General features: G+C 35.3%; 3 protein-coding genes across 4 annotated transcripts; 2 read left to right on the top strand and 1 right to left on the bottom strand.

Annotated features, from left to right (window-relative positions):
- Window positions 1-585: 585 nt before the first annotated feature.
- On the bottom strand, window positions 586-3559 carry LOC111799847 (IQ domain-containing protein IQM6-like). 2 transcript variants are annotated; one of them, XM_023683328.1, is made up of 8 exons: window positions 3039-3559; window positions 2801-2915; window positions 2618-2683; window positions 2451-2539; window positions 2285-2372; window positions 1807-2046; window positions 1556-1657; window positions 586-1422 (listed from the first exon to the last, which is right to left on the bottom strand). In XM_023683328.1, the coding sequence occupies exons 1-8, from the start codon at window positions 3506-3508 to the stop codon at window positions 673-675; spliced, it is 1920 nt and encodes a 639-aa protein (XP_023539096.1). In that variant the 5' UTR covers window positions 3509-3559; the 3' UTR covers window positions 586-672. The 2 variants fall into 2 exon arrangements, with proteins under 2 accessions (XP_023539096.1, XP_023539095.1); XM_023683327.1 differs by having other exon boundaries at window positions 2451-2683.
- Window positions 3560-6967: 3408 nt separating this feature from the next.
- On the top strand, window positions 6968-9696 carry LOC111799852 (mediator of RNA polymerase II transcription subunit 7a). Its single transcript, XM_023683334.1, has 5 exons — window positions 6968-7169; window positions 7510-7579; window positions 8631-8797; window positions 8878-8951; window positions 9264-9696. The coding sequence occupies exons 1-5, from the start codon at window positions 7035-7037 to the stop codon at window positions 9322-9324; spliced, it is 507 nt and encodes a 168-aa protein (XP_023539102.1). The 5' UTR covers window positions 6968-7034; the 3' UTR covers window positions 9325-9696.
- Window positions 9697-14562: 4866 nt separating this feature from the next.
- LOC111799851 (serine/arginine-rich SC35-like splicing factor SCL33) lies at window positions 14563-17604 on the top strand. The gene is made up of 7 exons (XM_023683333.1): window positions 14563-14633; window positions 14950-15037; window positions 15403-15558; window positions 16029-16106; window positions 16747-16911; window positions 17005-17124; window positions 17229-17604. The coding sequence occupies exons 2-7, from the start codon at window positions 15018-15020 to the stop codon at window positions 17356-17358; spliced, it is 669 nt and encodes a 222-aa protein (XP_023539101.1). The 5' UTR covers window positions 14563-14633; window positions 14950-15017; the 3' UTR covers window positions 17359-17604.
- Window positions 17605-24050: the final 6446 nt, after the last annotated feature.

The raw sequence follows: 24050 nt of genomic DNA, 5'->3' as shown, positions 1-24050 counted from the left end.
TTTCACAGTCAGATTTACGGTGCTGATTGTAATTCTAGCCATAGTCCGTAATATTTATTGTGCATTATAACTTACCCTGTGTGAGCAATAAAGGAAAGACAAAAAGAAGTCAATAAATTGAGTAGAAATTTTCATTATTTCGGGATATGGATATGTATGTAGGGCAAAGAGGATAGAATGTCAACCTCTTGTGCAACACATGTCAGACCTCCAACCTCCAACATCTCTTTTCACTCATTGTCAGTACATGATCTTACAAATTAAGAATAGAGGATAGGGATTCTCCACAGTTGGCTGAATGGGCCAGGTATCATTTTTCTTGTCAAACAGTTTGAAGGGTTTTGATTGTACAATTTGGCTTAATTTTGATTGTTGTTGAATTAGGAAATCATGTTATGATGACAAACATTAAGGTAGTTTAGAGACAAAAATAACTCTGTTAGTTATGTAAACAGATTACTCTCTTTGGGGAAATCTGAGAAGATGATACCTCTGCTTGCAAAGAGTCTCTGCGTCTATGTATATTAGTAGGCAATGAAAGCATGCAAAAGCGTTTCATCCCTCAGTCCATGTTGGAGTCTAAAGAAGCACATTAACTATGTATATATATCATCTTTTCTATCCAGTAATTGCAGAGTAATACGTGTGTTACACACGTTCGTTATTTATATTCTAATTACATTCAGCTGAAGGTGTTGCAGTTTGAGACAATATCAGGCAATTTGAAGCAAGCGGACTTCTGGTTGTGCTCGTGTCTTTACATGAAATTGGAGTTGAAGCCATGGAGCCAATTCGAGATTGAGTCCGGGAATGACAAGGATGAACAACTCTATCTCTGGGAGACAAGTTAGCTTGCTCTAATACCTTGTTCTGAAGCTCTTGTGGGTAATCTCTCATGCAACCAATGCGAGGTCCAGCTCCAGTTGTCCATCTGCTTGATAATTGTTTTGCCAACTGATATGATTTCATTTCCTTATGTGAAACAATTCGCCTTAAGATTTTCTCTTTCTGGATTGGTTGATCATCATTGTCTTCTTCATCTTCGCCAAAGAGGTTAGATTTTGGAACCATGAATTCTTCTTCTGATAAGAACGATTCTTCAGCTGTTTCGTAGCCGTCGTCCGAGGGAGAATCTGGAATGAGAGCTCTACAACTAGCTGGAAGTGTTTCCTTCTTGAATATGTCAAACACATTGCTTCTTTCTGGTATTTGAAGGTTAGTAAGCTTTGATCGTAATCCTCTTGATAATCTTGATATTCGTGGTTTTTGAGTCTCTGCAGGATTAGAGACAAGAGGTCTAGATGGATTATTCTTGTCGATTGTGTCTCTAATATTTATTCCACCAGCAACGTCTTTAGAATCTTCTTGAAGATAGGTGAATTTGTCTTTGGTGAGAAGTTCTTCTTCCTCATATGGGCTTTTCTGAGTATAGTATAGGCATATAGAATTCGGGTTAGCAGTTATAATCACTAAAGTTTCCTAGTTACACTAGGTAATCAGAGGCTTGTTCGACTGTAACCTAATATTGAGGGAAAAAAAAAAGGTTCTCGAGTACCTCAACATCGGTTAGATCCACATCGTTTTCCATAAGGAAGGACATGAATTCCAGAAAATTTTCCTCTGTAGGAAGGTAATGTCCACTATGAGGCCAAACTGCCTATAAGTATAGAAAATATAGTACGTTAGGATAATGAACAATGTGAAAGGGAAGAGGAAGTCCTCCCAAGAGGACTTATAAAGATGTACTTTTAAAAAGCCATCCTAAACCCAATCTTTATTCAAACTTAATATGGTTGTGTTCCTGACCTTTAGAACACCATCTTCAACCACTAGTCTACCAGCAGCCAATGTGGCTCCACCAGCCAAGAAACTTGAATGTTGAAATGTACCCTTTTTCTTGAGCCCGACATACAAAGTTTTTGATGTGCTCAAAACAAAGATCCATTTGGCATCACGTGGCCCTCCAGTTGTGTGAAGAAGTTTCCCACTATACCTGTACATAAACTTCCCATTTTCCACCACAACCTCGTAGGCCTTCCTTTCTATCTGCATATATGAACAATTGAGAACACTTTAGGACGAGGAAAAAGGAAGCCCAACAAAATAGAAGTTGTAATGCATGTTTTATATGTCAAAGAAAAAAGGGAGCCTGCTTTTGTGTGTTTTTTTATTTTTTTGTTGTGACCTTGTATTCTTTCATATTATTATTTTTTCAATGAAAATTCAAAATCTAACTAAAAATAACCTTGTGTCAAAGGGATATCTCAGAAATGGATGGGCTTACCGGACCAAGGTATTTGATGCATTGTTGATGAAGCCTATGTCTGGGACATCTCTCAAGGTTCACCTCTTTCCCTTCTCCTATATCAAGCCTAATATAAAGAGGATTGTTAGAGTTAATAATATTTATTTTCATTTGTTAAGCATATTTAGATATAAATTTATCTAACCAATAGAAGAAGGGCTGTTTGCTATCACAATGAAGCCATTTGACGTAGTAAAACTGAAGATTATGACCATACCGATGCCTAGGATCGATCTGATTATGAGAAAGAAACACTGTCACGAAAAAGAAAACCGTGAAGTCTGACTTAAACAATGTCGAGAGTGGACTTACTGCCTCGAGCCAGTGCTGCAAAGCAAGTTTTCTGGCTTTTTCATCCTTTGACAAACCTTTTCCTACCTACGGAGGATCTTCGGGTTAAGAGTGCAGATAAAAGATCGAATATATTCCAACTTAAAAGATTTTATTAGAACCAAAGCGCCAAATAATGTTTCTAACTTCACAGTTCTTAGTTACCTTGGCTGCCCTGGTTCTGGCCCTCGACCACCGTGAAATCGCTGTCTCTGGTTTTTCAATATCAAAAAATGATATTGAACTTCTCTTGAGTTCAGCAAAATCCAACAGCTTCCACCTATTAAGTGATGATTTAGGACAAGAAAACTCCAAATCTTTACCTCTCCTGCTCTTGAAAGGGTAGATTGACATGAACATGCTTAAAATTTTGAAGAGAGTACAAACGAATATGGACACAAACCATCTCTGCTCCACAAGCACAGCACAATCTGCTAACTGTCTCCTTGTCCTAAAGCTCTTGTACACTTTCTGTAGCTTCACTGCAGCACTATAGTGTTCATGCTTGGGCGCTTCGGAATATCTCGGTGTCGAGTAACTTTGACCTGAATTCCGAGGCGTCATAAACTGATCATAATTCTTAGGCCCAACTGTTGATCTCCCAAACTCACTGTTTTCCATCTCTGCAGATGGAGTTTTGAATGAGAAAACAGTCTCCAATTCCCTTGTTCTAGTGGCAATTGGTCGTTCAAATCTCATGCGGTGAGAATTGTAGGATTTGCCTGCCGCTGGCTCTGAATCTCTTCCATTGAAACTAACAGACCGCAATGGATTCCTTATCTCTCCATCTTGAAAACTAATAGATCTAACAAGAACAGCATCGAAATCCAAATCTTCTAAATCCCCCAAAGGACATGAAAATAATTGTCCCATTCTTTTTTTTCCTTTTTTTTTTTTTTTTTTTNTTTTTTTTTTTTTTTTTTTTTTTTTTTTTTTTTTTGTTTTTTTAATATCCAAAATTTCTCACTTTTATACCAAATCACCAAACAAACCAATAGGGTCTCGATTTCCTGAACATCAACAAGAAAACAAACCAAATCAAAATATTGTTAGAACCGGACATTTTCTCAAGCTTTGTCCATAATTTCATCTATCATAGATAGCTCACCTCAAAATTGTAGAAAATATAAATTTTACTAAAAAAGTTGAAGGTTAAATACAAATTTCCATCTAATGATCCAATTTGTCTTAGATTCACTCTAAACAAAATAAAACAACTTCTATCTTCAACCTCTAAAAAGGGTCACATCCAGCCGAAAATAAATAAGACATTAATTATATCTCAAATGTCAATGATTGATCATTGAACTAAACAAAAAAAAAAAAAAAAAAAANCTAAAAAAAAAAAAAAAAAATAGTAACAAAGTTCTTCATACACATTTTCTCAAGTTTTGTCCATAACTTCATCTGTTCACATTGGAAAATAAAATTTTTGAGGAACATCCAAATTCGTCTTGGACAAGCCTAAACAAAGCCAACATTTTTGTTTTCAAAATTCAGAATGAGCAATAAAGGTATAAGAAATTGGAACCAAAAAAATAAAAAAATAAATAAAAGAGAGAGAGACGAGAAAGGAATTGATGGAGAATGGGATGGTATTCTAACCTGAATTCGAGACAATGAGGAAAACCGGAGAGGAGAATAGTTTAAGGCGAAGGAAAGATGAGAAAGTGAAGAGAGAAGAAATTCAGAGCGAACGAAAATTAGCCAAATGGGGGTTTCACGAAGAAGAAGAGGGTTGGTATCAATGAGAGACAGTCCGTACATTGTGGGCTTTGCCTCTTCACAAAGGATGCTATTGGTGGGTTTCCGCCCCTTGCCTGACTCACAAATCTTCCGTTCTTGGACCTTACTATAAATAGATTTTGGAGGGAGAGAGAAACAAATCCTAGCATATCATTGCCAGCCATGAATTTACTTCAACACAGGCCTTTTACTTTTTTATTTATTTTGTGTTTAGTAAGAATTTGATATATTCAACTTATTTCAAATTTTACTGTGAATTTTTAAAAATAGTTTATTAATCATTTTGTTCTATATTTTTAGTTTTTAAAAATTATTTGTTAACAGATAACTTATTTGTAGAAGCTTTTCTCCCTTAAGAGTACAAAAGTTATAGAGATGATTCATTGGGGGAAACTTATCCATTTCTAAGGATAATACAAACGGTATTGTTTATAGAAAAGATTATTCACTGTTCTTTTCTTCTTTTTGCACTGCATGTAATCTTATTTTGTATGAATTACATGTATATTTATTAAAAAGAAAAAACTTGAAGATTTCTTGTGTTAGCTCTTCTATCTTTCTATTTTAAACATTTTTCTAGTTCAACTATATAAGATTAGTAACACAACCTATACCGGAAGAAACATATGTTCTACGAGATGAGATGAGTACTGGCTGCAATAAACAATATGAGTGCATCTCATTTCGTCATTGTGATTCTTAACAACACGGCATACGCTCCGTGATGTCATTATAAGTCCAGGGATGTCATCGAACTTCGTTGCTTGTGTGTAGACACACTTGTCGAGAATTGACCCATGAGTCAATTTTATTGTCAATGCCTCATACATGTGGCATTGTACCACTTATTACTTATCATATGCTGACAAAGACAAAATCAGGGAGTTTCAAAGTTAATGGTCTTTCAATCGATTGTTTCCACTAATGTTCAACTCATCTTTCTTCTTATTCAGAAACATCCAAGATTATAGATTGATGTTATGCTATATCTATCCAGGGAGTTTTCTACCTTTCAAAATCGAGGTACGTGATCTTTAATTCTTGTGAATATCTATATGGTCTCAAACAATCCTCTTATTCTTGGTAATTTCACTTCTCATCTACTGACTCTTCGTTTTATTGCTTTTATCGTTGATTCGTTCCTTTTTGTCCATTATATTCATCGTTTTAAAAGTTCAATTATCAAGCATCACTCTCCAATAATCAATAAATTGGTTCTCAATCCTCAACAGAGGTCGAGTATCACTCCTTCGTTATCGGTATTGTCGATTTACATTGAGTAACGTGCTTTCTGTGATCTTCGTATCTTAAATTTGTGGCGTGACAATGTTTCTACCACTTCGTTAGTTAGCAATCAAGTTTTTTTGTGCTCTTACAAGTATGTAAAGATTGATTATCATTTTGTCGGAAAAAAAAATTTGACTTGTTTCCTAAATACTACAAGGGAATGTGTTAAAACTAATAGTATGTTGTAACTGGTTAGGTTGTTAGCTGACGTTATTATTATCATTAGTAGAAAATATATTTTATTTGTACCATAACAGTTATTGAGCATTTTATTGCAAACAAAATGGTTATCCAAAGTAACTAAAAAATTTTAAATATTGAAATAAATATTTACATTCATTTCAAAACTTTATTTTAGCCATAAGAAAAAAGTTCATATTTTTATGCAAGAATTACAAAACACAAAGTTAAACAATATAAAAATATAGCAGATTAAAACATAGAATTTAGAAAAAAAAAAAAAAAAAAAANCCCAAAAGGCCTCATGCCAATGAAGAGAGTATTCCTTGATTATAAACCCATGATCATTCCCTAAATTAGCCGATATGGGACTTTCATCATCCAACACACGACACTTCTTATTGGCAAATTATAAATTATCTACTAAAAATATAAAATGAGAATGCAAAAAAATAGAAAGTAACACTACGCATTCAATATATGCAATGCTAGAAAAAAAAAATGGTGGCTGGCAGAAAAATAAACCATTTGAGTCAAGGATGATTAATGTTTACGACTCTTGACTTAACTAAAAAATAGTTTGCTAATTTTCTCTAACGACCTATTTTGTGACCAAACAAGCGTACTATAGAAACCTCGACCCCTAACAGTCTACAAATCTCTGGAAGATCTATGATTTGGTAGCAGAGGCTGGTGTAAATACTTTAATGTTGGACCCTCTCATCTACACTATCATTTTAATTTTTATAATTGATATTTATCTGAATGAAGTAATAAATGCTAAATTAAATATAAGATGTTAATAAAAAATAAAATTAAAAAAAGGAAAAAAAAATGCAAAAATATTTTAGATTTATTTGAATTTTGTAAAAATCAAATAATTTATTAAATATAAAATTAAATTTTGTCTGGAAGTTTTAAAAAATAAACATAAAATTAAAATTTGAAGATATTATTAAATACAAATTAAAAAAAATTAAAACAATTTATCGACTACGAAAATCTAAAAATTCAATCACTATACTTAAAGAACTTAAAATGGATTAATTTAACTATTTAACCATAAATTAAATATTTTAGTAAAAAAAATAAATAAATAAATATTAGGAAAAAGAAAAAACCCAACTCGGGTGTGCCAGTTGATTCCAATTCTCATTCTGTCGATTGTTAGATTTTTCCACTAACAATGGCGACAGCTACGTATCCGCCACCACCACCGTATTACAGGCTCTACAAAGATTACTCCCAGAATCCGAAATCGGCACCGGAGCCTCCTCCGCCGATCGAAGGGACCTACGTCTGCTTTGGTAGCAACTACACTGTAAGATTTACTCTCGATTCCTTCTTCATCTCTCTGAATGCATCTTGAAATGTCATTTATATGTGAAGATTCGAATTTGATTTCACATTTTTGTTGAATTCTTTTAGCTGTTGGAGTCTGGCTGAACTTTTCATTTTTTAAATAGATAAGATTTTTTAAGAACGTATGCTAAGAATGGTTTTAGGGTTTTTAGTTCCGAGGTTGTTCGTTTCTGCTTCCGAAATCTTTCATAATCTCCGTTCAGTGTGGACATTTTCGAGTTAGATTCATTATTTGATTTGATAATCTCCGTTCACTGTGATTTTATTCCTTTTTCCTGATTGTTTCGTTTTGATTTTAGACCGATGACGTGCTTCCAAGCTTGGAAGAGCAAGGAGTGCGCCAGCTTTACCCTAGAGGACCAAATGTTGGTAAGTAGATTTAGTTTAGTTACCAGTGTTCCCAAATTTGGGTCAGAATTTGTTCTCCATCAGTTGTTTTTCTATTTGATAAGAATCGCTATTATCCTCTCAAGTAAGGCAAATTTTATGCTCAAGTAATTATTCGTTTGATTTCTTAGATCTGTGGTGGTCTCTGTTTTGGTTCGGGGTAAGAATAATGCATGTATTGGTAGCCTCCAAGGGGCAGCACCATTGGCTAAGGCTCACGGTCTCTAAGTAATCCTACTCAAAGTCACATGTTTGAATCTCGGGGGTAGATTTTTAAGGAAAGCTTTGTTGTCTTCAGAGTTTAGGCCTTGGGGCTGGCGTGGATGCCAAAGGGAAGTGAGGCTTTATAATCCATCCCCAAGACATAAAGGCTGAGGAGAATCTCTGGAAACCCTACAATTGGCCTTAACTATCTTAGAGCAGTGAACTTAACCTCACCCAAATGAAATTACACACACATGAACGAGCTAACCGCTTTTGGTCCCAAATTTTTTGGGGTCGCTTTTGACACTGATATGTGTACACTCGCACATGTTCATGTATATCTCTTCCTATTGTCATTTTTAACCACAAAAACTTGGCTTTGCAATTGAGACTAGGGCTGCAGTCTTCAGGCAACTCGTATTTAAGACAAAAAATAATCTTCCATCCTTTGGGGCGTACTCTAAAAGAACTCAAACCTATTGCAAATATTTCTCCTAAGCTCTGAGCACGGAGTGTCATTGCTTTAAAGTCCTGTTAAAAGAAGAATACAAATGTTTGGGACATTCCTATTTCTATTGTCATGGAAGAAACGAATTAAATTCCTGTTCGTGAAAACATTAGAAACTGTATTTAAAGACATGAAAATGTGTAGTGGTAGTTGCTGTCATGTTCTTAATTGATTCCTGTACAGTGTAAACAAAAGAGTCTCTTTGCTGCCACTTGCTCAATGAACTTGATTTTTGATTGCTTGGAGCAACACTCTCCCCTGCAGCCCTCCCTCTCAAGTAAAGTCTTTTACCTGACATTATTATTGGTGGTTCTTCCTCAGATTTTAAGAAGGAATTGAGATTTCTCAATAGGGAGCTTCAGCTTCACATCCTGGAGCTCGCCGATATTCTTGTTGAGAGGCCATCGCAATACGCAAGGAGGGTAGAAGAAATATCCCTAATATTCAAAAACTTACACCACCTGCTTAATTCATTGCGTCCGCATCAGGTGGTTTAGTTTTACACATTTAAACTGGACATATCGTATCGTCGAAATTATCTGATTGTCAGGTCTATCTTCCCTTGTAGGCTAGAGCTACACTCATTCATATACTAGAACTTCAGATAGAGCGTCGGAGACAAGCTGTCGAGGATATAAAAAGGTATGTTGGTTCTGATCGAATATATTCATGTATGAATGTGTAATAACTTGTGCAATCAGCTACCCTTTCGTCACACGCCTTTTTTTGGATTGAATGTCGTACTTTCTCGGGTAAACATTATTAAACCCAAAACTTAGGATTTCTTGTCCCTTTATCCATAATCATTGTTTTGTTAGGATGCGTTCTTATAAAATTTTCAGCCCATAATTCATCGTTCAAGGCTTGTTTCTGTTCTGGCTGATAACTTCTGCATCATCTCACTGATTATTTGCTACCTTTTAAAACACGTTTTGGCCTAATTTTCTTGTCTAGGAGGAGAGAAGAGGCACAAAGATTACTCATGGAGTCCCTTGAAACTTTGGATGGACACTAGTCTTGTCCATGCTGAATACGTTTTGCATTCAAGATCTTTATATCCATAGTGCAGCCTCGAATGCATCGGTTCGGTCAGTTGTAATGCTTGGCTTCTACATCGACCATGCACGTAGGCTACGAATATTTGTCAATTTGTTCAAGATCTTGAAGGGGGACACCCTTTCCTGCTGTGAATACTTTAGCAGATTTGTTAATGTGTAGATTGATGGAACTACTTTTTAAACTTTAATTCACGGGTTCGGTATAGTGACTGCGAACTTACTTGAATTAGGTCGAGGTTGTACAACCGTGTCCTTGAATTCTAAGGTTATGCATAGTGTGAGTATGAGATTGAAAGAGATTAATGCTATTGCTTCTCTGGCCTCTAAAAGCATGTTTAAGCTCCAACTTTATGCAAAATATTACGTTAGTTATGGTTATCTTTTTGAAGTATGATCTGTATTTAACATATTATGTTTTAAATTCGATATTACAAATAAATAAATATGGAAAAAACAATTACATCTAAATTTTAATATGTGATCCTATCTACGAAAAAATAATAAATTATTAATTGTGAGTATAGGCTCTCCCACAAGGCCTCGTACCAATAAAGAAAGTATTTCTTAATTATAAACTCACGATCATTCTCTAAAGAAATTAACCACGTGGGACTTTCATCCTGTGAAGGCAGTTTTCTCTCTTTTTCATGCACATTCTCGTGTTGCGCTCATCTTCACCCGTTCTTAGATGAATTTGTTGTCTATTTTCCTGAATCGATACCAACCATAGTGTTCCTTGGCTAAGTGCGTTCTCAGAGGCAGTGTCGTTCTCCACGTCCTCTATGTTCACATACGTTCTCCGATCTCCCTCGACATCGTCTTTGGCAAGGTTTTTTGTGTCTTTGTTACTGTTGATTTGAGCTGTTTTTTTCTTATGAACTCCTCCTTTGTGAAGCGTTTTGGTGTGTTTGATTGTTAGGTGTTGGTTCAGTTGTTAGGAACTAAGTTCCAATTACTTTGAGATGATAATGTATAACAATCAGCTGTTCTGCACTTCAATTGAATTGAAGATCGTTTCCAGAAAACAACCAGGTTCACTCTTAATTCCTTCACTGTTGGCATAGGTTTCATCCTATGACACATATTCAGCTTTCAATCCTGGAAACTCAAGCAATCAAATATTGATGTTCTTACATCCACACTTTCTGATTCATTTGCATGGCCGCATGTCTAAGGCGTGTTGCCCATGGCCGCATGCCCATGACAAGCCCAACCTTTAATGTTTTTTCTGTTTTACTTTTGTATTTCTAGGAAGTATGACGTTTCAAAAATATCATGTCTAGGCCTGTCAGACATGAAATGCCTCAGAATATACTATAAGGGATACAACTAGTTGTCAACTTCTCCCTACCCAAGGTTATATACTGTAAGCCGTTGTTATTTCTCTCTTGCTTACTTATATAACGTCTTTTTAAAAAATCTCTCTTTCGAAAATCTCTCTCTGCTCTCACTTCGTAAAACCTTCTCTTAAAACTGAGGTCAGAGGCTCGAGCATACGTCGTTTGGCCGTAGGCGACGCAAGAAGGAATTGACTTAGCTCACTTGTCGTTGAAAAGTGAGTGCCGCACAATCGCAAGTCCACTACCATTAAAAATGCGATTGTGACAATCGACACGTAAATTTGTTCATAAATTTGCTCATTGTAGTTTGTTATTATTGGCCATGTTTTAGAGTTATTGGGAACGATCGAGATCGAGATCGAGATCGAGACTATCAATTTTTACAACTTTATAGGAAATGTGTGTCAATAAAGCTCGAGTATATATTCATTGTAGTTCGTTATTATTAACCATGTTTTAGAGTTATTGGGAACAATCGAAACTGAGACTATCAATTTCTACAACTTTATAGGAAATGAGTATTGATAAAGCTCGAGTGTATACTCAGTGTAGTTTATCATTATTGACCATGTTTTAGAATTGTCGGGAATGATATATTGAGACTATCGAGTGCATACTCAGTGTAGTTGTACGAGAGGATTTCAAAAATATCTTGGTTGTTTTTTTGTTGCATCATACCACAAAATCCACTATAAATACATAACCAAAAGAACTAGTAGGTATTGTCCTCTTTCGTATTTCTCTTCTAGGTTTCCCATAAAAGTTTTAAAACGAGTCTGCTAGGGAGAGGTTTCCACACCCTTATAAGAAATGTTTCGTTCCCCTCTCCAACCGATGTGGGATTGGTGTGGAGAACGAAGCATTCTTTATAAGGGTGTGGAAAACTCTCTCTGGTAAACGCGTTTTAAAATCATGAGGGAAAGTCGAGAAGGAAAAGTCCGAAGAGGATAATATCTCTCGATGTAATGGCTCATGCCCACCACTAGTAGGTATTGTCCTCTTTCGTATTTCTCTTCTAGGTTTCCCATAAAAGTTTTAAAACGAGTCTGCTAGGGAGAGGTTTCCACACCCTTATAAGAAATGTTTCGTTCCCCTCTCCAACCGATGTGGGATTGGTGTGGAGAACGAAGCATTCTTTATAAGGGTGTGGAAAACTCTCTCTGGTAAACGCGTTTTAAAATCATGAGGGAAAGTCGAGAAGGAAAAGTCCGAAGAGGATAATATCTCTCGATGTAATGGCTCATGCCCACCACTAGTAGGTATTGTCCTCTTTCGTATTTCTCTTCTAGGTTTCCCATAAAAGTTTTAAAACGAGTCTGCTAGGGAGAGGTGTTCACACCCTTATCAAGAATGTTTCGTTCCCTCTCCAATTGACGTGGAATTGGAGTGGAGAACGAAACGTTCTTTATAAGGGTGTGGAAAACTCTCTCTAGTAAACACGTTTCAAAATCACGAGGGAAAGTCGAGAAGGAAAAGTCCAAAGAGGATAATATCTCTCGATGTAACGGCTCATGCCCACCGCTAGTAGGTCTCGTCCTCTTTCGTATTTCCCTTCTAGGCTTCCCATCAAAATTTTAAAACATGTCTGCTAGGGAGAGATTTTCACACCCTTATAAGAAATGTGTTCGTTCCCTCCAACCGATGTAGAATCAAAGTGGGGAACGAAGCATGAGTGTAGAAAACTCTCTCTAGCAAACGCATTTTAAAACTCATAAGGGAAGCCCAAAACGAAAAGTCCAAATAAGACAACATCTGCTAGAAACAAGCGTGTTCTTTTATAAATCAATTTTTTACGATTTTGGTTATTTTACTGACATACTTTTACCATAGGTATCTCAACGGTGAAGGATACAATGGAGGCTTTGAAAGGCCAATAGTTGATGCCATCTTCAACCAAATGGATAAAAACTTCACAAATTGGGTAAAAAACTTTGCTCCATTTGCAGTTTCCATAAATGATCCCAAAACAATATCAGAGTTTGAGCACTCCTTGGGAAGAATGAAGCCTGAGATTGCCCTTAGTGTTGCAAAAATGGTGTTTTTAAGTGACTTAAGACAGCTTCTACCAAAAGTAAACACTCCCACCACCATTATTCCGACAAGAAGATCATAAGCTCGTTATCGGTCGTGGTAGCTGATCGAACAAGGTATTTCGGTGGAGAATTTAGTCGAACTTTTCAAATTATTGTGTGTAATGATTAGCGTTTTCGAGTGAAACGCTCAAATGAAGAACTATTTGACTGTGTTTTCTTATTACTTCAAATTAAAGAACATGGACTCCTACTCTTTATTAATATCAATGGATAAGAGATTATGATAAGAATCTGTTCCAAATGGACCTATTGCCGAGAAGATTCAAAAAATGTTAGCAGCTAGCATCTCTGGGCTACCCGATCCATCAGTAAACGAGAGGTCGAAAGTCGCGACCATTGAGATCTTACTTTGATTTTGATACGGAAAATCTCTAACCATAGAAATAAGAAAGACGACTTGATGCCCCGAGTAAAAAACTAATTGATTTCGTAGTTGAAACCATGTCAGTATAACCTGCGATTCAAAAAAATATGTCAACAACAGAATTTGAACCCACGTGTGAGAGCTCAAGTCGCATGGGCCACTCAAACACATCAACATTAAGAAAAAATTATTTTTAATTTCATAAATTATATAAAAGTCAAAGTGTCAATTTCACTAATTTTTTTGTCGAGATTAAAGGGGATCGGGAATAAATCCCGTCCACAAACGTCTCGAGTAAATTCCGTCAACAAACGTCTTTTGTCGGGAGACTATAAATACCCACAGTATGTTACGTAAAATTCAGATTCGAATCCCGTCAACAAACGTCTTTTGTCGAGAGACTGTAAATGCCACAGTATGTTATGTAAAATTCAGATTCGTGGATGAATGTAATTCGAATCTCAAATTGAGACGTTTCCTTACAGATTGGAGCATCATATTTGCCATTTATAAGTTTTAAGCAGTAGAATTGCACAGTAGCCATCAAATTAAATTATGGAATGACTCAATTGAGAACAACGTTCCAAATCTTGCTAGATCTTCTCTGTAATCTAATTCTAGCCTTATCTTTTCTGTAATCTAATTCTAGCCTTATCTTTTCTGTAATCTAATTCTAGCCTTATCTTTTGTTGATCCAAATTTCGTATAAAGAGGTGTTAATTACTTTGATTCAAAGATTCTTGCTAAAACAATGGATCGTGGGCTGAGGATTAGGGTTCCCTTATCAAATTAGAAAACAATCTATAGAATACTACTCCACTTCGCTTTACTCGAGACTATACTTAGGATGCAAATCTTGAAAGGGTGAACGGGTATTTATAACAGAGACTAGACAATTTATTTCTATCGACTCGTACCTTTATCAATTGATATTCATAACCATTTGCACCCGTGGTACTCCTATAGTTCATTAATCGACGAAAAAACGTGTATGCATCTTGAAAACTTTTAAATGATTCTCGATCTAGTATAAGTACATGCTGTCAACAAGTAATATAATTGAAGTATTGTACGTACCAAATTTGGAGAGAATTTCTCGAGAGCATAACCTAAATAATATAACGTCCATTTTTAATAGAAGAAATATAAATGATAAACTAGAGATTCAATCAAAGAATATAACGAATTTTGGGAAGAAGAATATTGAAGAGAATTTAAAAATAGGAAAGTTGCAAATCTCTTTCTATAATTATCAGTCAATCATAATCGTCGATCTCCGTCTAACAAGTGGTCGTAAAAGAGCGTCCACGAGAAGCCATAGACCTGCGAAGTACTGAAACAAATCCGAGGGAAGTTTCTCGAACATAAAGGGCGTTCGAGGTAGAGGAGACAAAAGCCCCAAGGAAGATTGCAGAATTTGTCTCCGGAGGAAAAGGCTCCGTTCGATTTATCGGTTCTCTGATTCTCAGGTTTTCGCCTTCTTCTTCTCTTTGTTCTTGCTTTCTTTCAATGTTTTCTCGATCGCAAATTTGATTTTATCGAGTTTTGATTCAAGAAACCTCTACTCTTTTTTTTTTTATTAGTCCTTTTTATGCCGAATTGTGTTTTCTATCTCTTTGATCACGTTTGAAGAACGATATCTGTGAAAAAGGCTGCAACTATTGGCGAATTTACATATTTTTCGTTTGACTATTTTTAGAGTAGTTATTCCTTTGAGGTTTTGTTTGATTTGAGAAGCACTCTTGTGAAAGAGAGTTTTGAGAAATCCTGTTTTTGTCTGTGTAGTTTCCTGGTGATATTTTGTTATCTCCGATATCGATCTCATTCGTTCTGAAGAAATATTGAAGCAGTCGATGGAAGGAAAAGTTTATAAGTAATCTTTTTGTGACTAGTTTGTCGCTGGATCAATCTGTTATGTTTTGTGTAATTTAGTATCGGTATCGGTAAATTTTCTTACGCTGTTTTCTATTGATCTTCTAGTGGCATATTTTGTTTAAATAGTTGATACCGTGTTTGTGTTCTAAATAAATATTCGTCTGCTTGGAACGTTTGCCCATGTTCAATTGACGCAAAAGAAAGAATCGCTCGTTGTTTATTTCTTGTGAGTGATGACAGAAATCTGTGGTAGCATGCTGATTGATGTGCGTTAATGTTCGCAGATTTAGGCTATGTTCATCTTGGTGTTTTTTTTTTTTTTTTTTTTTAACACCGTGATTTATTTTATTCCAATTGTTATAGGAAATTGAAAATGAGAGGTCGAAGTTACAGTTACAGTCCATCGCCACCAAGGAGTTATGGCAGGAGAAATCGAAGCCTTAGCCCAAGGGGTCATGGAGGCCGTGGAAGGGATCTGCCGACAAGTCTTTTGGTTCGGAACCTAAGGCATGACTGCAGGTTTGTGGCTGCATTTATACAATTATCTGTTGGTTCTTCAATTATGTTTTTGTTGAATTATAAAGAAATGATATCTTTTAAAAATATGTTCTCTGGTTGATCCAATTTTCAGCTTTCCGTAGTTCTTTCTTTCTTTCTTTCTTTCTTTATTTTAATTGGAAGCTAAGAATATTCAAATTGAAGTGTTTGTGTAATTTTCTTTGTTGGATTTTTCTCCTTTCTCTTAAGCTTCAAGATAGATCAGAATTCTGTTTCAAAAAAAAAAAAAAAATGAGGAGGAAAAAACATTTCTGTTAGGAAAAAAGAACAAATGCCAACCATTCAAAGATGACTCTCGACCAAAAAAGATTCTGAGTAATTGCACAATGGAGTTTCAGTTGTTGAGAATTTAAAGGGAAAAAGGATAATGTGTCTGCTTTTGTTCTATATTGACTTGATAAACTTCTTCATTCTTACTTTTTTTTTTGCAGGCCAGAGGATCTACGTGGATTATTTGGGCGGTTTGGTCCTCTCAAGGACATCTACTTGCCACGAGATTATTATTCCGGGTAGGCATACTCTTGAAGATTGTGCTTTTTCTTCGTATGCATCTAGTGTGTATGCATGTAAGCGTTTGTCTTACAGTAGTTATATTCAAACTCATTTTAGTCCTTACATACGCATGTAGTCTTTATATTTATGAAAAGATTTTCTAAATTGTTACTTCTATGGCTTGCTCCTTTGTTCAATTATTTGGTTTCCAAACAACATACAATCAGTTTATCGAGTTTGGTTGTTTTTATTGGAAGTGTTGAAGACTGTCACCAATGAAGTAATAAGATTATCTAGTGGAAGACAAGAAGCAAGTAATTTGGTTGTTGTGTTGAAGACATTCAAGTAAGTTGTGATGACTTAATGTGTACATGAAGATTCGGTGGAAGGTGGGTTTGATTGAATACATAGAGAAGAAGTTCACAAGTCTTGAAGAATTTCATCTCAATTTTTTTCTTTGCCACGCAGAAGGTTAGCATGGTGACACTCATATTTGTTAGTGCTCTATGTTGTCTGTATATGTTTCTGTCACTGGCAATTTGTCTCTGGATTGATTGATGATTGTAATGATGCCCCTAGTCATCAAATTATCAAACTTTGTATTAACATCCATTGTTAAACTTTGTATTTATGAATGGTATGTGATTGTGAGTGCAGAAAACCACGCGGCTTTGGGTTTGTTCAGTACATTGATCCTGCTGATGCTGCTGATGCAAAGTATGAATTAGATGGCCAAGTTCTATTGGGTCGTGAATTAACTGTTGTGTTTGCTGAGGAGAACAGGAAGAGACCAGAACAGATGAGAGCAAGAGACTCATCAAGGTTGCCATCTCTTGACTTCTCTGAACTCTCTACAAGTATCTTCAAAATTTTCCCTATAACTATAGTGTTGTTCACATATGAAATTGTTATCAGGGGTCGGTCCTACAGTTACAGGCGTTCCCCGCTGCAATATTCTCAATCACCGCCCCATGGTCGAAAATATTCACGTAGTCCTGAATATTATTCCCCTGCTCGGTCTAGACGATATTCAAGGTGGGCAGTTATACTGTGTAGTATTTTTCAATAATGATCATTGGACCATTTAGAAAAGAGAGGGTTGCGGGGTGGACGATTCTAACCTTATTTATATGATACAGGTCGATCTCGCCTAGGGACCGAAGGTACAGGGAGATATCCTACTCAAGGTCACCGTATGATTCAAGGGACCGTGGCTATAGCCGAAGCCGAAGCAGGAGCCGGAGCTATAGCGGAAGCTATTCTAGGTGAGTAAAAAATACTTCCCAAGTTACAAAGTGGGTTAAGCTTAGTTTAGGTGACTTTTCTAAAAACCCAGAAACTATTAAGGTAGAGAGATGTTGGGATTTCGGAAGTCTGTATATGATTTAGAAAATGGTTTGGTCTTTTCTTTTAGAGCCACTGATTTCATGTTCTTATTTTAAAATGTATGGACCATATGGTGGTTTTCTCTATGTAGAATGGAACCTTGGGAATTTTAGGCCTTCTTTTTACCCCAACACTTCTCTCCAATTTTGTGTCTTACTGGTCCCCAATGACCCGATCAATTCGATTAGGCACTCGTCATCTATTTTCGTTATTCAATTCTTTGACAACATGAAAAATTCATTGTTCAACTCTTTACGGTATGAAAAAAATCAAAAGAAAGCTTGCCCTCTCTCTCTCTATCCATCCAAGGGTCTTTTGGTGTCTCCACGAGTCAAGAACCTCTCATGCCTTTCCTCGTTCACGGTTCGATATTGTGAATGTTTGCTGAATCACCACACCTAAATGGGGGTGAGAGTTCTCTTATTTATAATCATTTTCAGGATACAGAAATATGGTAAATTACAAATAATATGGAAATAGTAATAAAAGGAAAGTATAATAAATGAATGCAATATATTTGCCTTTAATAAGAGGGCAAATATGGTAAAGGCAAATATCTAGTGAACGGTCAACTATCCTTAACACCCCCCCGCAAGCTGAGCGTCGGATTTGAACGAACGTAAAGCTTGGATCTGAAAAATTCAAAGAGAGGTCGAGAAATACTCTTTGTGAAGATGTCAGCAACTTGGAGATGAGAGGGTACATATTGTGTGTGAAGTTTGCCAGCGATAACAAGTTCTCGAAGAAAATGATAATCTAGTTCAACATGTTTGGCCCGCTTGTGAGAAACGGGATTAGAGCTCAAAAAAATAGCACTTTTGTTGTCACATAAGAGTAAGGGCTGCTGTGAAATAGGGACCTTGAGGTCATGCAAAAGATGCATAACCCAAAGAAGTTCAGCAGCGGTTGTGGCAAGAGCACGATACTCAGATTCACAGCTGGAGCGTGAGACAGTAGGTTGCTTTTTGGCACTCCAAGAAACCAGATTGTTACCAAGATAAATAGAATAGCCGGATGTAGAACGACGAGTATCGGGACAACCAGCCCAGTCAGCATCCGAATAAGCGACTAGCGTACTAGGAACAGTGGATGGACGAAAGGTAAGACCAAAGTGGAGTGTTCCTTTGACATAGCGAAGAATACGTTTGACAGCAAGAAAGTGATCTGCAGTAGGGGCATGCAAGAATTGACTGACAGAATTGACAGCATAGGCAATATCTGGACGCGTAATAGTCAAGTACTGAAGGGCGCCAACAAGAGATCTGTAGAGAGTAGGATCAGAGAAAGGAGAACCATCAGCAGTCAGGTGTTGAGAAACAACCATGGGAGTGTGAACTGGTTTGCTATCGAGCAACTGAGCACGAGTAAGAATATCTCGAGCATATTTTAACTGACTAATAAAGAGACCATCAGGAGTGGGTGAAGCTTCAAGACCAAGAAAGTAACTGAGAGAACCCAAATCTTTGGTAGCAAACTCAGAATGAAGCTTGCGAGTAAAGCTGTCAATAAGAGATGAGTTGTTGCCGGTAACAATAATGTCATCAACATAAAGAAGCAAATAGATAATGTTAGATTGCTGATGAAAGACAAAAAGGGACGTGTCAGCGCGACTGCAAGAAAACCCAAGTGTGAGAAGAAATGAGCTAAAACGCTGAAACCAAGCACGAGGAGCTTGCTTTAAACCATAGAGGGCTTTCTTTAATAGACAAACATGAGTGGGAAATCGATGATCAATATACCCAGGAGGTTGTTCCATATGAACACGTTCAATAAGAGTTCCATTGAGAAAAGCATTCTTGACATCAAGTTGTCGAAGAGGCCATTTATTTGTGACTGCAATAGAAAGCACAACACGGACAGTGGTAGCTTTGACAACCGGACTAAAAGTGTCAGTGTAGTCAAGACCAGGAACCTGAGTATAACCTTTGGCAACAAGACGAGCCTTGAAACGCTCGACAGATCCATCAGGCAAATATTTAATACGAAACACCCATTTAGAGCCCACGATGTTGGTGTTGGCAGGGCGAGGAACCAAAGTCCAAGTATCATTTTGTTGTAATGCTCGAATTTCTTCATCCATGGCAGCCACCCAAGCAGGATTCTTAGCCGCAGATTTGAATCCTTTTGGCTCAGTGGATGCAAGAAGAGCAGAAAGAAGTCCAGATGAGCCCAAAATACCAAGATTTGCTGGATGACGAGTCTTGAATATACCAGCTTTGGCTCGTGTGATCATAGGATGAGTGCCCAAAGAAGAGAAATCAACAGGAGGTTCAATAGAGGTCGAATTAGAAGTCGAGGGTGGCAAAGTGGAACCTGCAAGAGAAGTATCAACCTGCACAGACTCATCTACAAGGTCAGAACAAATATCACATGGGGATGAACTGGATCGAGGAGTTTGCGGTGATGAAGTGGTAGGGGGGGATGAATCAATATGATGAAAATGTGGTTCTAAGAAATTTGAAATAGGAATAGAGGAAAGAGGTTGGGTCTGGGAGCTAGGGATAGCAGGAAAGTGGGTTTCATCAAATTGAGCATGACAGGTGATATATAGCTTAGTGGTGGCCGGATCAAGACAGCGGAACCCTTTATGAGCAGGACTATAACCCAAAAAAATACAAGGAATGCTGCGGGGAGAAAGCTTGTTAGGCACATAATCACGCAAATAAGGATAAACACGACAACCAAAGGGATGAAAATTGTCATAATGTGGAGTGTAGCCATAAAGGAGTTCAAAGGGTGACTTACCTCCAAGAAGTGGAGTAGGCAACCGGTTGATAATATAAGCTGCAGTGCTGAAGGCGTCAACCCAAAAACGAGAAGAAAGATGAGAGTGAAAGAGAAGGGCCAAGCCAGTCTCAGTCACATGACGATGTTTTCTCTCAGCACGACCATTTTGAGCAGGTGTATATGGACAAGAGAGTTGATGGTGGATGCCAGAATTACGTAAATGAGTTTTGAAACAAGTACTAGTAAATTCGGTACCACCATCGCTTTGAAATACCTTGATACGAGAAGAATATTGATTTTCCACAAATTTTTGAAATTGAAGAAAAATATCAAAAAAATCAGATTTAAATTTTAAAGGGTAAAACCAAGTGAATCGAGAATAATCATCAATAAAAATAACATAATAAAGGAAACCCGAATTTGATTTGACGGGAGAAGGACCCCAAAGATCACAATGAATAAGATCTAACACATGAGACGACCTACGTTCATTGCGGGAATAAGGCAATCGATGACTTTATAATCATTTTCAGGATACAGAAAATGGGGGTGAGAGCATGAGACACCTAGTGTTCTAGGTGTAGATGAACTACACCATTCCAACCTGAACTATTGTAGCGACGATATTGTAGGAGAGGTCTTGTGAAAAAATAGCTAGCTAGATGCGTGGATGATAAAAAGGATTGATTTCATTTGAAGGTTAGAGGATTGATCCATCCACTCCAAATGTTTAACTCTTATCTTTTATATCTTCAATACTGATTTTATTTGAAAAACATTAAATTTTTACACGTGGATGTAAACGACGGCCCAGCGGCTGAAACCTGTAAGTCAACGTAAATAAGAAAAGAGGGTCCACCGGAATTAAAATTGTGGCAGAGGAAAAGCCAATGAAATGGTTACACGTGGATGTAAAAATTAATACTACGGTTGGGAGTAAAAGGTAAATTCGAAAATCAGCCCATCATCATAGGATCGGAAAACGTATCCAAACAGTACGAATCAAACGTCAGAGAAAATGACTTCGCTAATTAAATCATATTTATTGCCCTCAAAGGCACAATTTAAAGTATTTAATAAAATAAATTATTTATTTTACAAAAAGCGAAAATAAGACAATTTTGGTATTATAGCTTTTGGATTGTATTTTAATAATTTTAACCATTTTTAAAAAATATTTCTTAAGACAAGTATTTAATAAAAACGAATTGTTTATTTTTACTCTTCAACTTCGAAGCTACTCCAAAAGGTATATTATTTCATGTTAAAATAAATGATAATATTCATATTCAATTGATTATTTTTAATATATTGAGAATAAAACTAGACTACCAAATTAGGAATTAACCTGAAATAAGAATTTACCATTTTATATATTTTAACTTTTATTTATTTTTCTGGTAAAGTTTAAAAAAAGATGTAGACTTGCTGTCTGCACTCAGATTGCCTCCCTTTTAAGCTCCTCCTCCTTCTCGGTAGCCATTCGTGGTGGCGTTGTATTTTGACTACACAACGTACACCACCACTCGCGTTTCTCTCCACGCGCCCACCTCACTTTTCTTTTTCCTTTTTATTTTTTATTTTATTTAGAATTACTTGTCACGTCATCGATTCATTATGTAGGGCCCACCATTTACTATTTATTTTGTCTTCCAATTTGAAACATCAATTTAATTCCATTTTAAATTTACATAAGATATATATAATATAATGTTTACTTTTTTTTTTTTTTCCTGTTTGAGTTATTTTTATTTTAATCCAAAATTTTATTGAAAGAACATTTGTCCTTGTTTTCTTTTATTATTATTATTATTATTATTATCATTGTTCTTGTTATTTTTAAAATTATATTTATAAAATAAAATTATTTTCTATTCTTGGATTTTTTTTTCTCCCAAACTATTTTTAAAAATTATGAAATCAAATAAATAATAAAAAGAATCTAATTTCTTGGAATTTTAATTGCAAGGAAATGTAAGCTTTTTATTATTTAATTTAAAAAAAATTGAGAAGCAAAGCTTTGAAGTAAGATGGTCATCATGTCCCAAAGTGATTTCTCACACTAACAAATATAATTAGTTTAATAATTTAAATTATAAAATTTTAGTTTACAAACGTGTGAGAAACGTGTCTAAAAAGTTCTTAAATTTTTTTAAAAGAATAAATAAATAGGTCGATTAAGTAAAGAAATCGGTTCCATGATCTTTTTCTACTGAAAATATGTGTCAATTTCATCAAATTTGAATATTTCTATCGAAACCGTTGAAAAATATTAGCGGTGACTCAGTTTTTTCACCTAATGCTTTAAATACTCAAAGTCAAGATTTTCACACTCGGGTTTGGATTATATGATCTTGTACACATGGTCATAAATGTTTTCTTGCCTCGTTTTAGCCTTAGTATCGTCTATTAAGTATAGTAAGACACCAAAACTAGAAAAGAAGTTTTTACATTCTCATTCGAGAAGCGAAAAAAATTACTGATAGTACCTCGGTAAAAAAAAAAGACCTACAATAGCTACAAATTAAACAAAACTTTAAATTTTATATTTAATAAATTCTTAAATATTTAAAAAATTTAGACATTTTTTTTTTTTTTTAGCTCTACCAACAAACTTAAAATTTTATGCATTTAACTTATTTAATATTATTTTGTTTATATATATATTATATATATATATTTTTTTTTTTCTTTTTTCAAAAAAGTTAAATGTATATAATTTAGTCCTTTGTTGAGTATTTTTTTAAATTTGTCCATACTCATCACGTGAGACAGCATTACAACAATGATGCTGTCAAATTTAAAAAACTACTGTTAAGAAAAAAAGTTAATATGGGTAAAATATAATATTAACATTTTCAATGGGTTAAATTTCTAGGATAAAACAACCGATTTCAGCACTTAGATTAGGTAAAAAAATATATTTTTTTTAACTAGCCTCATGTGTGAAGAAGTAGATCGGTTCATTAACTCAATTTTCAATCAAACTCACTTGCTATCATATTATAGTAACTTTTGTGAGCCGAATATCGTGACACCCAAGTACAAAGAACGAGTTGAATCGAGCTCACATTCATATAAGAACGATCTTAAAGACATGAAAATCGAAAAATGATTAAAACAATAAATAATTACTATATATATCAACTAGATGCACTTTTTTTTTTTTACATATAATAACACTTTTTTTTATTGGATAGTGCGACACCCGAGCATTAAAGAAAAGTTTGTCAATGAGTCGATATCACATCCTAAACATATACAGTTTTTTTTAATAACTGTGTGCTTGACTTAGAACGACTCTCTGTCAGATTCCAAATACCAACTCGAAGCGTATTACTTTCAAACTTTATAAATCATTTACCTCTCGGAGTATAGGTCTAGGAGTCATGTTGGGGGAGAAAAAGAATATAAAACTAGCCTTTAAGACTTAGTGTGAAAACAATTTAAAGTAAAAATAGCATGGACCCTATACAATAAAGTAATATATCAATTAATATATGGTTGAATATAATATATATATATATATATATATATATATTTAGAGATAAATGTATGATACAGCGATAAATATAGTTTAATTTTTATACTTTTGTGAGTTTGAGATCTAATTTCAGATAAGTTTATTTTTTATTTTATTTAAAATATTTGATATTTTCAATATTAATTCAATTTAATTGGAATATTGTAGTTTTATTATTATTATTATTATTATTATTATTATTATTGGTGAATTTACTTTAAAAAAAATTCAAAATAGCACACTCAAAACAAATCTTGAAACATTACAATAGCTTTATTAAAGGGTTATTTTTTCCCGTAAAAAAAAACGTGCAACAATTACTTTT

Source organism: Cucurbita pepo, chromosome LG08, assembly GCF_002806865.2.
Source record: "Cucurbita pepo subsp. pepo cultivar mu-cu-16 chromosome LG08, ASM280686v2, whole genome shotgun sequence".
In the NCBI taxonomy this organism is placed as follows: domain Eukaryota; kingdom Viridiplantae; phylum Streptophyta; class Magnoliopsida; order Cucurbitales; family Cucurbitaceae; genus Cucurbita; species Cucurbita pepo.
The sequence above is the reverse complement of the archived record's forward strand: the minus strand, read 5'-3'. Positions and strand labels throughout refer to the sequence as shown.